The following is a 13,676-nucleotide window of genomic DNA, read 5'->3' as shown; positions in this document are numbered from 1 at the left end:
CCAGAGCTTTCTATAAGGCCATAGCCCCAGATTAGAAACTATTTTTCTGGGGTTTTTTTTTTCCTCCCACAGTATCCTTTCATTCAAGCTACTGCCTTTGAGGAGTGAATTTCTTCTTTTACCCAACATGGAGCACATTTAGTCTTTTTGACCATACAGGAGCTCTGGGGCGTCTGAGTGGCTCAGTGGGTTAAGCATCTAACTCTTGATTTCCGCTCAGGCCGTGATCTCACAGTTCGTGCTTTTGAGCCCCACATTGGGCTCCATACTGACAGTGCGAAACCTACTTGGGATTCTCTCTCTCTCTACCCTCCCCTGCTCATGTTTTCTCTCTCTCTCTCTCTCTCTCTCAAAATAAATGAATAAGCTTAAAAAAAAAAAAAAAAAAAAGGAGCTCTATTCCCGGCTGTCATGAAATCCTGCAGCCAGAGCCCATAGGCCTGTGGTTTCAGCCCCTGTGTCAATTTCCTAGGGCTGCTGTAACAAAGTACAGCAAACTGGGTGATTTAAACTGCACAAATGTTATTGTCTCACAGTTCTGGATGATAGAAGTTTGAAATCAAGGTGTTAGCAGGGGCGTGTCCTCTGACAGCTGTGAGGGAGGCGAGGGAGAACCTGTTCCATGCCTCTCTCTGAGCTTCCGGTAACCTCGAGTGTTCCTGGGCTTGGCAATGGCATTTCCCCTATGTCTGCACATTGCCTTCCCTCTGGGTGTGTCTGTATCTGTGTCCAAATTTCTCCTTTTCATAAAGACACAGACATATTGCATTAGGGCCCACCCTGAAGACCTCATTTTGACTTGATCGTCTACATGACCTTATTTCCAATTACGTTCACACTCACAGGTACTAGGACTTCACCATCTTTCAGGGAGACACAATTCGATCCATAACAACCCGGTTCGTTGCTTTACATGTCTTTACCAGAGAAATGTTTATCTTATCTTGCGCATTATGTCTTTCTGGTCTCTCGTTTGAAATTTTATTTATCATGGAGCATAGGGTATACTAGATCATAGACTCACTACATACCATTGTACTTCCTTCTCCCCTCACCAAAAAAGTCCTAAGTGTTCAAACCAGTTTTCTTTGTGTTTCTGAAGCAAAGACCTTTCAGCTTTACCTTATGCTGTTCTAAGAACATTTTGTCTTGTAAATTTATGGCCACAATTATCATTGTCTCATACACCAAAAGTGTGCATTAAGATATTTATGAATATAAAAGAAATATATAAATATATATTATATATATTATATTTGTAAATATATTTAAAAAGAATACCTTTTTAAAATTTTTTAATGTTTATTTATTCTTAAAAGGCGGGGGGCCTTTTAGAACCAGAAACTGAAGCAGGCTCCAGGCTCTGAGCTGTCAGCACAAAGCCCAATGTGGGGCTCGAACTCACCAACCATGAGCTCATGACCTGAGTGGAAATCAAGACTCAGATACTTAACCAACTGAACCACTCATGTGCCCCTGGTTTATTTCTTAAATTCCATATTTGAGGGGCGCCTGACCGGTTCAGGAGGTATATAGCATGCGACTCTAACTCAGGGTCATGAGTTCAGGCCCCACGTTGGGCGTGGAGCTTACATTTTAAAAAAAGACAAGAAAAAATTCCACATATGAGTGAAATCATCTGATATTTGTTTTTCTCTGACTGACTTATTTCACTTAGCTTTATACTCTCTAGCTCCATCCATGTTATTGCAAATGGCAAGGTTTCAATTTCATTCTTTTTATGGCTGAGTAGTATTCCACTGTGTGTGTGTGTACACACACACACACACACACACACGTATATATATACATACATGTATGTATGTATATATGTATATAATACATATAATATAAAATAATATACATATAACACATATAATACATATATGTATATATACACGTGTGTAAATATATGCATACATGTATCTATACACACATATATACACATGTGTGTATATACATACATGTATGTATATATATATAGAGAGAGATGAATAGATAAAGAAGATGTGATATCACATCTTCTTTATTCATCAGCCAGTAGACTGTTTGACTATTGCAAATAATGCTGCAATAAACATAAGGGTGCATGTATCCCTTTGAATTAGTGTTTTTGTATTTTGCAGGTAAATACCCAGTAGTGCAATTACTGTAGTTCTATTTTTAAATTTTTGAGGCACCTCCACACTGTTTTCCACAGTGGCTGCACCAGTTTGCATTCCCACCAACAGTGCAAGAGCGTTCCCCTTTCTTCACATGTTTGCCTGACCTGTTGTTTCCTGTGTTGTTGATTTCAGCCATTCTGACAGGTGTAAGGTGATATCTCATTGTAGTTTTGATTTGTATTTCCCTGATGATCAGTGATGTTGAGCATCTTTTCATGCGTCTGTTGGCCATCCGTAAGTCTTCTTTGGAGAAATGTCTGTTCATGTCTTCTGCCCATTTTTTAATTGGGTTATTTTTTAGATGTTGAGTTGTATCAGTTCTTTATATATTTTGGATACTAACCCTTTATCGGATATGTCATTTGCAAATATCTTCTCCCATTCCGTAGTTTGCCTTTAAGTTTTGTTGATTATTTCTTTTGCTGGGCGGAGACTTATTTCGATGTTGTCCTAATAGTTTATTTTTGCTTTTGTTTCCCTTGCCTCTGGAAACATATCTAGAAAAGTGTCACTATGGCCAATGTCAGAGAAATTGCTGCCTGTGCTCTCTTCTGGGATTTTTATGGCTTCAGGTCTCACATTTAGGTCTTTAATCCATTTTGAGTTTCTTTTTGTGAATGATGAAAGAAAGCATGGTCCGGTTTCATTCTTTCGCATGTGGTTGTCCAGTTTTCCCAATACTATTTGCTGAAGAGACTGCTTTTTTCCCATTGAATATTCTTTCTTGCTTTGTCAAAGATTAATTGACTATATAGTTGTGGGTTTCCTGAGTTTTCTGTTCTATCCCATTGATCTGTGTCTATTTTTATGCCAGTACCATACTGTTTTGGTTACTGTCACTTTGTAATATAACTTGAAATCTGGAATCGTAATACTTCCAGTTTTTTTTCTCAAGATTGCTTTGAGGTCTTTCGTGGTCCCATATTAGTGGAATGTGTTTCCATTTCTTTGTGTTGCCTTGAATGTCTTTTATCAGTGTTTTACAGTTTTCGGAGTACTGGTCTTTCACTTCTCTGGTTCAGTTTATTCTTAGGTGTATTACTATTGTTGGTGCAATTGTAAATGGGATAGTTTTCTTAAATTCGCTTTCTGCTGCTTCATTATTAGTTATAGAAATGCAGCAGGTGTCTGTACATTGATTTTGTCTCCTGAAACTTTACTGAATTCATTTACCAGTTCTAGTAGTGTCTTTGGTGGAGTCTTTAGAGTTTTCTATGTATAGTATCAAATCATCTGTAATTAGTGAGAATTTTAGTTCTTGCTTATCCATTTGGATGCCTTCTATTTCTTTATGTTTTCTAATGAAACCCTTAAAAACTCTCTGTTGCATCTTAGTAAAAGTCATTTTTGCTGGTATTCTGCCTATGAAATAGGCAATGAGTTTACCTTTTCCAGACAAGAATGCATTATGGGTTGAACTAGGTCCTCTGCTCCCAAAAGATGTTGAAACCCTCACCCACAATTCCTGTGCACGTGACCTTACTTGTAAAATGGGGTCTTTGCGGATGTAATCAAGTTAAGATGAGGTCATTCGGTCATTAATTCATTATGACTTGTGTCCTAAGAAGAGGGAAATTTTGACACAGACACACAGGGAGAATGCCTTGTGGTGACAGAAACAGAGAATGGAGTGATGTAGCTGGAATCCAAAGAACATCAGAGGAGGATGGCTGCCACCAGAATTTAGGGAGAAGAAGGGAAGATTCTCCTGACTCAGAGAGGGAACATGGTCTCACCAACACCACGATTTTGGACTTTCAGCCTGCAGAACTCATGTGAGGGAATTAATATCTTTAAGCCATCCACTTTATGTTACTTGGTTCCAGCAGCCTTAGGAAGCTAATACTTAAGGCAATTGAATAACTTCCATGACGTCCACATTAACTAGATGGACAGCCACTGTCCCAAATGAGTTCAGTGACTTTACGTTTCCACTTTGCATTACATGTTCTGCCATTAATTTTCACCATAAAGGAGACATTTCCCCTTGATTGATTAGAAACTTACTTCTTCCAAGCTGCAAAACACATTCTAGCATTAAGGAATCAAATGTGATAAGCCTTGCGTATAAATTGTGTATAAATTTGCCTGTCACTTTCCTGGCAGTCAGTAAGTGATCAACAAATGTGTAATAAAACTGAATCTGAAGTTCATTCCACTGAGGCTTCTACTGTTATCAACTTAGGTTGCTAATGCACAAAGTCCCTACTTGTCCTCAGACTAAAGGGTATCACCGAGGTCCCTGTGCCCTCTTGCTATAAACATGTCCATGCCTCCTTTTCTTACTCATTCCTTCCCTTCCTCTTCATGCAAGTGCCTCTGGTCCTCCTACCTTAAATGTTAGCCCTCCGGAGAGCAATCAGAGCCTGCTTTCTCTCCTTCCTTCCCCTTCTCCAGGTTACTCTACTTGCCTTCCGGCTTTACATCTCACAGACACAGCTCTTACCTAGGTCATCGGAAGCCTTCAGATGCGAAACTGGTTTCCAGTTCTCTCACTTGACTGCACGCCAGCGTGTTACTAATGAGCCTCCCTTAATTCTTAAGATGCTCTCCTTTTGACTTCCAAGTCACCAACCTGTTCTAATTCTCCTCCTACTTCCCGGAGCTCCCTTCTCTGTCTCTCCTGGTTACTCAACTCTGCCGGTGCTCTGAGTATTAAGTGTTGGAGTCACTAGAGATTTTAATTTTGGGGTCGCTGTTACACACTTTGTTTGCCCCTGCTTAATCCGTCAATAAAAATCGATGGCTTTCAGGATAAAATCAAGTTTTTCAGTTTAGCATGTAAGACCTTTCATAAGAGCTCCCTTTCCCCTACATGGGCTCTCTAATCTAGGCGTAACAAATGACTTACTGTTCCCTGCTATTCCATGCTATTCCACGCTTCTGTGCCTTTATACGTGCCTTCACCTAGGTGGCAGGTCTTGTGCCTGGTCTTGCTGCACTCACTCGTCTTCTGTGGTTAGCTGGCCATCTGCTGGGGTGACAGGGTGACTGGATCTTGTATTTCTTATCACTGAGCAGGCAAACTGAGTCCTGTGATCAGATGCGCTCAGGGTTCTTAAAAGCAGCAAAAGAAAACAAGCTCCAATGCACAGGGACCGTTCAAGTCTCTGGTGGCACCGCCTTTTGCTCCTGGCCCATTGGGCAAAGCCAGTCTGATGACCAAGGCCAGATTCTGTGTTGGAGGAGCTGCAAAGGCCATGGATGCCAAGGGAGCCACCCTACTTACCTTTACTGGGTTTCACCTTCTCTTTGTTACTCCATTCGTTCATCCATTGGACAGGTGTTATGATCACCTACTATAAGTTAGGCTCTGAGGATGCGGGGTCTTCTTAGTGCTTGGAATTTGTATTCTTTTTCTTAAAGTTTACTTATTTATTTTGAGAGAGAGAGAGCACGCGCGTGTGTACAAGTGGGGAGGGGCAGAGAGAAGGAGAGACAGAATCCCAAGCAGGCTCCGCACCCTCAGCACAGAGCCCTATGTGGGGCTCAAGCCCACGAACTGTGAGATCATGACCTGAGCCGGGATCAAGAGTCAGACGTTTAACCATCTGACTAGTCCACTCAATAACAGTAATACCAGGATTTAAGGTGGTGCAGTGAGGTGGGGTGGGCCTGAGAAGGCCTCTCCACTTCCCCATTTCTGCAGAAATTGCCACCTCGTTACTCAGAATGACCTACTTATGGCCTCCTCCCCCCAAATAGGGAGGGGGAATTGGAGGAAAGTGGTCAAAAGACACAAACTCCAGTTTTGAGATAACCACTGGGGAATGTATGTAGATCTTAAAAGTTCTCATCAAGAGGAGAAAAACGTTTTGTTTCTCTTCTTTTTCAAAATATCTGTATGCGACGACAGCCGTTAGCTAAATTTACCGTGGGACTCATTTCACAATATACGTTAAGTCAGGTCCTTGTGCTGTACATGTGAAACTTACACAGGGCTGTATGTCAATTATAGCCCAATAATGCTGGGGTGGGGGGAGGATAATCAAAAGCCAAAATAGAGAAACAAAATATAAAATGTTTATAGTGTGTCTGTTTCAAAAATAATCACTGAAAAATTACTGAATTTCCTTGGTAACCGATAAATTTAAGCATGAAATTGTGTGAAAACAGCATTTCCACTAAATACCCAAACTTCAGAGGTGAGCGAGAGAAAAAGGCACAGTTTAATCCTGAGGCCCCAAGCTGTTCGCCTGTTGATAGGAATACATAGCTGTTTGTAACCTCAAATTCATACTTGTGCAAATTACATAGACCAGAAGTCCCAATGAAAATCGCTTTAAAAATAACGATCTAAAGCTTCCATATGAAGTATATTTATTTCTCTCTAGGATTAGGACAGATTGCATTGGCAGCCTAGTCTTTCATAAAGAGGGGGGTGGGGAACAGAGTTGGGCCTTCATTTTCTCACAAAAGGCACAATGGGAAGCGCATCTGTGAACATTGCATAATTTGTTATGTTCTACAAAGAGGTGGGTTTTTGTTATACACATACCAAAGCTATTTGGTACTGTTTCACCAATGATCTCTATTCAGGTCCAGAAAAGAAATTGGCCTCCGCAGAGTGAAAGGAGAGTAAATTTTTCTTTAAAAATTAGATACAGATTATCACTTCCAAATGCAGGAGGGAATTTTACAAGTGACGGTGCACTGATTAGCTTTCCAATGGACATCCAGTCCTTTATGAAACACATACTAGCAGTGGTCAACTGTGACCAATGTGGTTTATTACTCTCCAGAAGAGCTGAACTGAGATTACCCATCTAATCTAATTGAGAAATGTTGGGTGAACTTGAACTCTTTCATGGACATGAATGACCAGAGAATTTATTTGATAAGACATTAAAAGCTGAATATGGTAACTATCTCTTTGATGGTTTGATGCAGTCATTCCCTTAGTTCATTTGCATGCCTTTCATATTTTTTCGTTAGTACTCTGCTGGTGACTACATGAGCAGCCTAAACGAAAAAGGAAAAAAAAAAAAAAAAAGTTTCCGTACAACATCCTTATGGAAACATTAGAAACCTTACCTTGATCAGTAAACACTCCCGGCAGTCTTGAGTGGGTTAACACTTTAAAAAGTGACTCCAGCTTTCAAGAACAGTAATTAAATTTGGGGAAAATTTAATAAATGCACTGTTTTCTCGGGTGACGGTCCCTAAATTATTTTTCAATTTCATCCTCTGATTTTACTAATTAACATTTTAAAAAGACATCAGGAAGTTGGCATATTATTTACCAGCCTCCTTTGCATTTTGTCGTAAACTGGGCAGTGCAAGCTATTATTGGTGGCATCTCGGTGCAACATTTATGGTAACTTTTCCAACAGTATGGTATACAGGTAGCATCAGATAATAAAGTAATAAACTGCTTGCTCTTCATACGCCGGCTAAATTCAGGATAAATGCTGTTGTATTCCCAATGGCTGTCACCATATAATTCGGATATATGCATCTCCTTCTTCTTCTATTTAAATATTATACTTTAAAAACAACTCCTACAAACGCAAAGATAGAAGCTCGAGGTACAAATGACAAAATCGCGCTTCACGTTACTGGTGACTCTTTAAGTAAAATTTTTCATTGCCACTTTGTCCTTAAAATAAAAAGGCCTTTTGGTCGTGCCCATACAAGCATAATAAATTGTATATGTTTGTGATACTGAATGACTCTTGCCCATATGCTGCACCGCAAAGCTACATGAATGAGGCATTTACCAAATCAGGCCCACCACATTAAACAGAAAAACAATCTTTATTCATGGTAACTTATCAGTTTCAATTAATCAACCTTAACAATGGAAATTCTGATGTGTTCAAGCAACTTGAAAGCAATGGGTCATCTCCAGGGCAGCCATGTTGTGTCTTTGTGCCTAACGTTTCAAACAAAGCAACATCTCCAATAAATAGACATACGTATACATACATACATGTGCACGTATATACATCCCGATGCGTGACCACAGCTATGCCGCGTTCTGCCAGTAACCATGCATGTTTATTGCCTGTGATTTTTATCACGGTAAGTGTAATTGTTTTCCTTCAAAGTATTACTTTTTTGAGCTCTGCAAGTTTAAACAAAAGGAAAGAAATTTCCATTGGATGACCATCCTTTCAGTTTCTGTGCTGCTATGTGAATAGCATTGTGCAAACCATTCCAATGGTTTTGAAAAGGGGTAACCATTGGTTTGATTTGGTTACACGGTTTAGCAAAGAGCTCCCTCCCACTGCCTTAGGGTCTGTGAAAGGTCTGTGACCTGTTTAGAACTGCCAAGTGAAATGTCATGTCGCCCCTCCCAAATGGGAGTATCTGCATTCATTTGATCAGTATAAAAAATGATTGGGGATGGCGAGATCAGTGCTTTTGAATTGCAATTTATAGCAGTTTACAAAAATGCACATTGTTGGAAAAGAAAACATGGAAGTGTTTCTTTCTAAATTGCATTACCTGTGAAATGTCATTAGTCTTTTAAGGATATTTACATCCTTTTTTTATTATTATTTAGGAGACTTATTTCAGCTACAGAAAATCAGAATTTTATCACATTATGATTTTTAAACTTGTGTTTTGGTTTTGATAGCAGAATTTAGAGAAGACGTTTCTGAGTTCTTAGGATAAACGTAATTTGTTGTCGTTTCCATTTATTAACTCTCCAAGATAGTCTGCTAATCAGTTGCATTAGCGGAAGACTCCCAATGATCTTTCCCAGATTACAGAGGAGATCCATTTGTTGGCAAATGCCTTGTCTGCTGATTTGTAATAGTGAGTCCGAAATCATGGGCATACTAACTCTGCCAGGTTTCCGTTACTCCTTCAACAGCATGCTATGTAAATTTCTTTGTGAGAGGAATACTTTCTAAATTACGGTACCCCCCCAGATTCATCTACATGTATGCACCGCTTCATAAAAGGAAATGTTCTTTATTTTCATTAAATACGCGAATGTCAACCGAAACGTGAAGGTAGGCTGTTCAAGTTCACAAAGGCTTAATGCAGCCACCTGGGTCTCTGGGTTGCAGAAAACAGCACCTTTTATACGATGTCTAGGAATCAGCACCTTTTCTATGATGCCCATCTCTTTGCCCAGGCAAGTGGGTGGAACTGGGTGCTATTTTGAAGAATTCTTCCTTTAGGAAGAAAAGTGATCTTGGGAAAAGGGCCTCAGAACTTCCCTGGCTGATACTTGAGTAGAAAAAGAAAGGGCCTGCTTCAGAAAAGACTTGACCCAGATAGACTCCCTAGCAATCCACTTTGAACCTCCCCACCATTGAAAGGCGAGGTTGTCACGTTTTTATCTTTGTTCATGTTAAGCCTTGGAATGACAGCCTGTCTCTGTGTTCCCCTCTCCCACTGCCCCGGCTGTAAGTGTCCACATTGACACCTACCGGTGACCGCAGGCTGCAATTCTTTGTTGCCTTGTCCACGCTCCTGGCTTTCACTGGGATTAGCTCAGGGCCTTTGTTCCCCTTCAAAGCTGGAACATCACATCCCATGTTGTGGCTTTCCTGTCTCAGACCCCCAACGCTTTCCTCACAATTTACACACCAGGTAAATGTCCCTCCCTACAGAGCAGAGAGCCTAGCCTGAGTGGGGGGGGGGGGGGGGGGGGGGAGGAACCTCCCCAGTCCCCAACTTCAGAACCCCTGCCAACTGGTTTTGTTTCCTTCTCATTCATAATTTTCTATTTCATATGGAGGAAAGACTGAAAATGCAAATGGAAGTTTAAATCTTCGTTGGATCCTTGGACCCAAACACGAGACAACCTCTGCCTTTTTAAATTCTCTTACAACTGCTCCTAATTCTAGGAAGGTGACCCTCAGCAGAAGGTCATTTACTGGCCTTGGTCACAGGCTCCTAAGACCATTTCTATAGTATGGAGCAGCAGGAAAACTGTCTCAAAAAACAGAAAGAAAAAAAAAAACAAAAAAACTTGTCTGACAAGCTATTCTGAAGGCCAAGGAGGATCTGACTGCCCGACCTCCCCCACTGCCCACCCGTCCTACTTCCCTTCCAGGTTATTTGAAGGGGCTCCCAACTGGGGCCAGACAGGGAGGACCCACTGAAACTGAGGCAAAGAGCTCTGCGTGAGGAGCGGGAAGTGGTTTATATATAGCAAGTAAAACAAAATGCACGTATGTCTCTTTTCCCGTGTTTTTAGGGAGGGTGTCTGGAACCCTGGAAGAAGAGTCTTTGGAGAAGCCATCGATACTCCAGAAGAGCCCAGTGAATGATGTGGACGCTACTGAGTGAGGGGCAGGGCCCTGGGCTGCGCAGAGGGGGACCACAGAGAGGACCCTCTCCATCCTGGCGTAAGGCTTGCCTCCCTGGCCAAGGGATACTCCCTCCAAGGCGTTTCTAACAAAGCTGTTCCGTCTCCCCGATGATGTAGACTAACTCGAGGCCTGCCCTTGAAACGAAGAGAACGCGTCCGCCCGGCTGTGCGCACCTTTCCAAACCCTCAAAGGCAGGTGCTCGCTCATGCTGGGTGAGAGGGACGCAGGGACTTCGAGGGGCTGCCAAAGCCACTGGGGGCGCTTCCTGGGCTCAGCAAGATGCCCCAAAACCTTAGGGTGGGGAGGAACGGACTTCAATTAAAAAAAGTTTGAGGCACTAAGCTTTCACTCCCTCGCTTATCCATCCGGTCTCTCTGTAACACCACGTCAAACTGATTTGCTGCCTCCTGGCTTGCCGATGAATCCCCATGAAGGCGAACCTTAACGCCTGGTCCAAGGGGATTTTAAATTTCCTCTAGGGAGATCCATTCTTCTCTTACATGGGCACTGGGCTGCCTGCCCTATCTTAAAAGTCATAAACAATTCTTTCGTAAGTGGGAAACTCATTGGAGTTTTGCCTCCTGGTAAGTATCAAGGCCAAGATTCACATGTCTCTCTGCAGCATGTCAGGTATCATTTACGGAAAGTCCAGTTTGCTTTCTTCTGTGCGTAATGTTCAGCTTGGTCCTTTCCATTCCCCTAACTGCAAGTGGGGCCCTGTCTGTAGCCCAGTTTCAGAAATGCAGACTCTGAATTACACGTTTCTAAAGCTATGTATTAACTCTCAAGAAATATATTTGTAGTAGCTGTCACATAAAGCTGATCTACTCTGCTGTAAAGGAAGCTGGAGAGGCGATTTATTTGTGCGTAAAAGGCACAAGATTTAATTGGAGAGAGACGTGTTATTTTCAACGCAAGTACATGGGGTGGCATAGCGCCGGGGAGCATTATTCGAGCTTCATCTACTATGCACTATATGCCACCGTCTCCAAAGGAGTGTTGCCCTAGAAACTTGTTTTAAATCTGCTGCTATATATCAACACCTTGTTTTAGCAGTCCTTGGCTGAATTACAGTTACACAGTTTGGCGCTTCTTTCAAATTTCCTCCCATCAGTTTGGCTAAAGAAAGGAATTTTTCTCCTTTAGAAATGAATTGGCTTAATTAGTAAGTAGATTAATGGCAATTGCTGGTGAGTTGGTTTCCAGCAGAGTTTCACCAGAGAGGGTTAATCGGAGTCAGGTCTGGAATCTTTCCCAGAACTGGCTGCCAGCCATTTCCACCAACCAATCAACCCTACAAGAAACGGAGGAAATGAAATAGAATTTATATTCCCTGTACTACTATCCTGGGCAGAAATTCCTTGGAAGCAGCCTCCTAGGCTGGGTTGGGTTCAGTACAGACGGTTTCATTTCAGAATTTTAACAGAAACCTTGAAAGGGTTTCACCTTCAAGATTTATCTGAGGACCAAAGCAGAATTTCAAATGGCACAGGGAGGCTCTCCACAGAACACTGAGGGTGCGTTGGAAACGCAGGAGGCTCTTAGTCAATTTCAGGTTTACCTAAATTGCAAAAACCTCCCAAGTTCTGTCCTAATCTGTTATCTACCAGAAGCCTTTAAAAAGTTGTGTGTTTTGCAGTCTTTTCCCTTATTTTTTCCATAGTGATAAAAATGCATTCATAGTTTAACTCACAGCTGCATTAGTCTTGCAAAAAAAAAAAAAATCCCTGCTGAGAAATGCATATAATAGGAAAAACAGATCGGCTGGACAGCAGTGTAATTAATGCCAGAAAGGGCTGAGGCCGGTTTCATAGTTTGTCTTTTGAGGATATCAAGACGAGACCTGGTGAAAAATGACGCATGCTTTAGCATTTCAGAAAGCTGGCAACTGGCAACGCTGTTCCTTTTTTCTTTGACTTTCTGCCTCAGAACAAAGAGGTCGGCAGAACTAGCTAGGTTGTAATGAGTTCTATGTCCCTAGCACATTAAGTGCATCATGGAAACATATTGTATCGAAATAGTTTGGAGGAGAATACCGGGGATGAAAGAGAATGGGTGCTTTGATCAGCTCCCTGGGGTCCTGAGTGCGCACAGACTGACTTGCAAGGAGTTATTCAGCCCCAGCTAGACACACTTACAACACCATTCAAAGAAATTTGCATATCTGTAATTTATCACATTGGTCCAGAACATTTTTGCAAGGTAAATAAAAGTTGGCTGAATAAAAAAAAATCAATCATCGCAGATATAGAAGAAACTGTGAAGCCTGTGTTTCCATTAAAAACATAAATAAATATGTCCATAAAACACAACGATTTAGAGGCTGACTTTATTTTAAAGCGTCCTTAGAGCAACAGGTTGTGTGTTCACAAAGGCAAGAGTGGCCAGTTTTTTTTTTTGTTTTTTTTTTTTTGTTTTTTGCACGTCTACTTTAGGGGAGTGTATTCGCAGCTTCCCGCTAGAATAACAGCAGAATGTGAATGAGATGTGTGTGGCTCTAACCAGCCCGCGACACGCAGAGAAAAATTAGTACACACTTTGAGGAGATGTGAGAGATGGCTTCGTCTCTTTGGCGGCTGCATGTGCTAAGGTTAAATCTCATTTCTCCTCCTGTGGATGGCATTGCCAAGCCCTGGTTGCTGAATTCAGAAGCCCGAGAGGATGAAATGTCCTCACACGGGTCAATAGGAAAACTTGCTCTCGAACGCCCCATGAGAACAAGTGGAAATTTTAACAGGCAGGCATTGTTCTGAGTTTTTAAACAACCCGGTTAAACAGCAAACAAGAATCTTCAACTTGACCTTGGAAAAGGCTGGTGTGCCTAGAGATCATCTATCAAACAACTCTGGATGACAATGATATATTTCTAAGTATTGTCAGATGAAAAGATTGATAAATTTGCTGCTGCAAAGAGAGAACTTTGGAAACAGGCAACAGGCAATTTAGTGCGCTGCCTCGACCGCCGCCTCTGTCCTTGCCACCCCATCCCCACCCCTCCACCCCCCGGCCTTGGGGCCAACTTGGTAGAAAAGGGCCAGTAAATCAGCACTGTAATATTTCTTAAGGGGCACGGAAAAGCTGTGAACAGTACCTCTCATATTAAACGCAATATTTCTTTGCTTTCGTGGGGAACAAAAGTCATAGCACGACGTCTTTATGGCTAATTCAGTCAAAGGCACATCTTGGTTCCCCCCGCAGAAAGGTCAGTGTCGTTGTGTTTGGTCCACCGAGGGGG

The 13,676-nt window shown here is 41.7% G+C and overlaps 1 protein-coding gene across 2 annotated transcripts in view; it reads left to right on the top strand.

Moving 5' to 3' along the window:
- The window catches only part of CB4H10orf67 (chromosome B4 C10orf67 homolog), a 161,874-nt gene extending 151,092 nt beyond the window's left edge, over positions 1–10,782 (top strand). For both annotated transcript variants that reach the window (XM_049624696.1, XM_049624697.1), the window contains one exon: positions 10,327–10,782. In XM_049624696.1, the coding sequence (XP_049480653.1) occupies positions 10,327–10,418 (92 nt within the window). In that variant the 3' untranslated portion in view covers positions 10,419–10,782. The remainder of the gene's footprint in view (positions 1–10,326) is intronic.
- Positions 10,783–13,676: the final 2,894 nt, after the last annotated feature.

Source organism: Panthera uncia, chromosome B4, assembly GCF_023721935.1.
Source record: "Panthera uncia isolate 11264 chromosome B4, Puncia_PCG_1.0, whole genome shotgun sequence".
In the NCBI taxonomy this organism is placed as follows: domain Eukaryota; kingdom Metazoa; phylum Chordata; class Mammalia; order Carnivora; family Felidae; genus Panthera; species Panthera uncia.
Note: the sequence above shows the minus strand (reverse complement) of the source record. Positions and strands in the feature narration are given on the sequence as shown.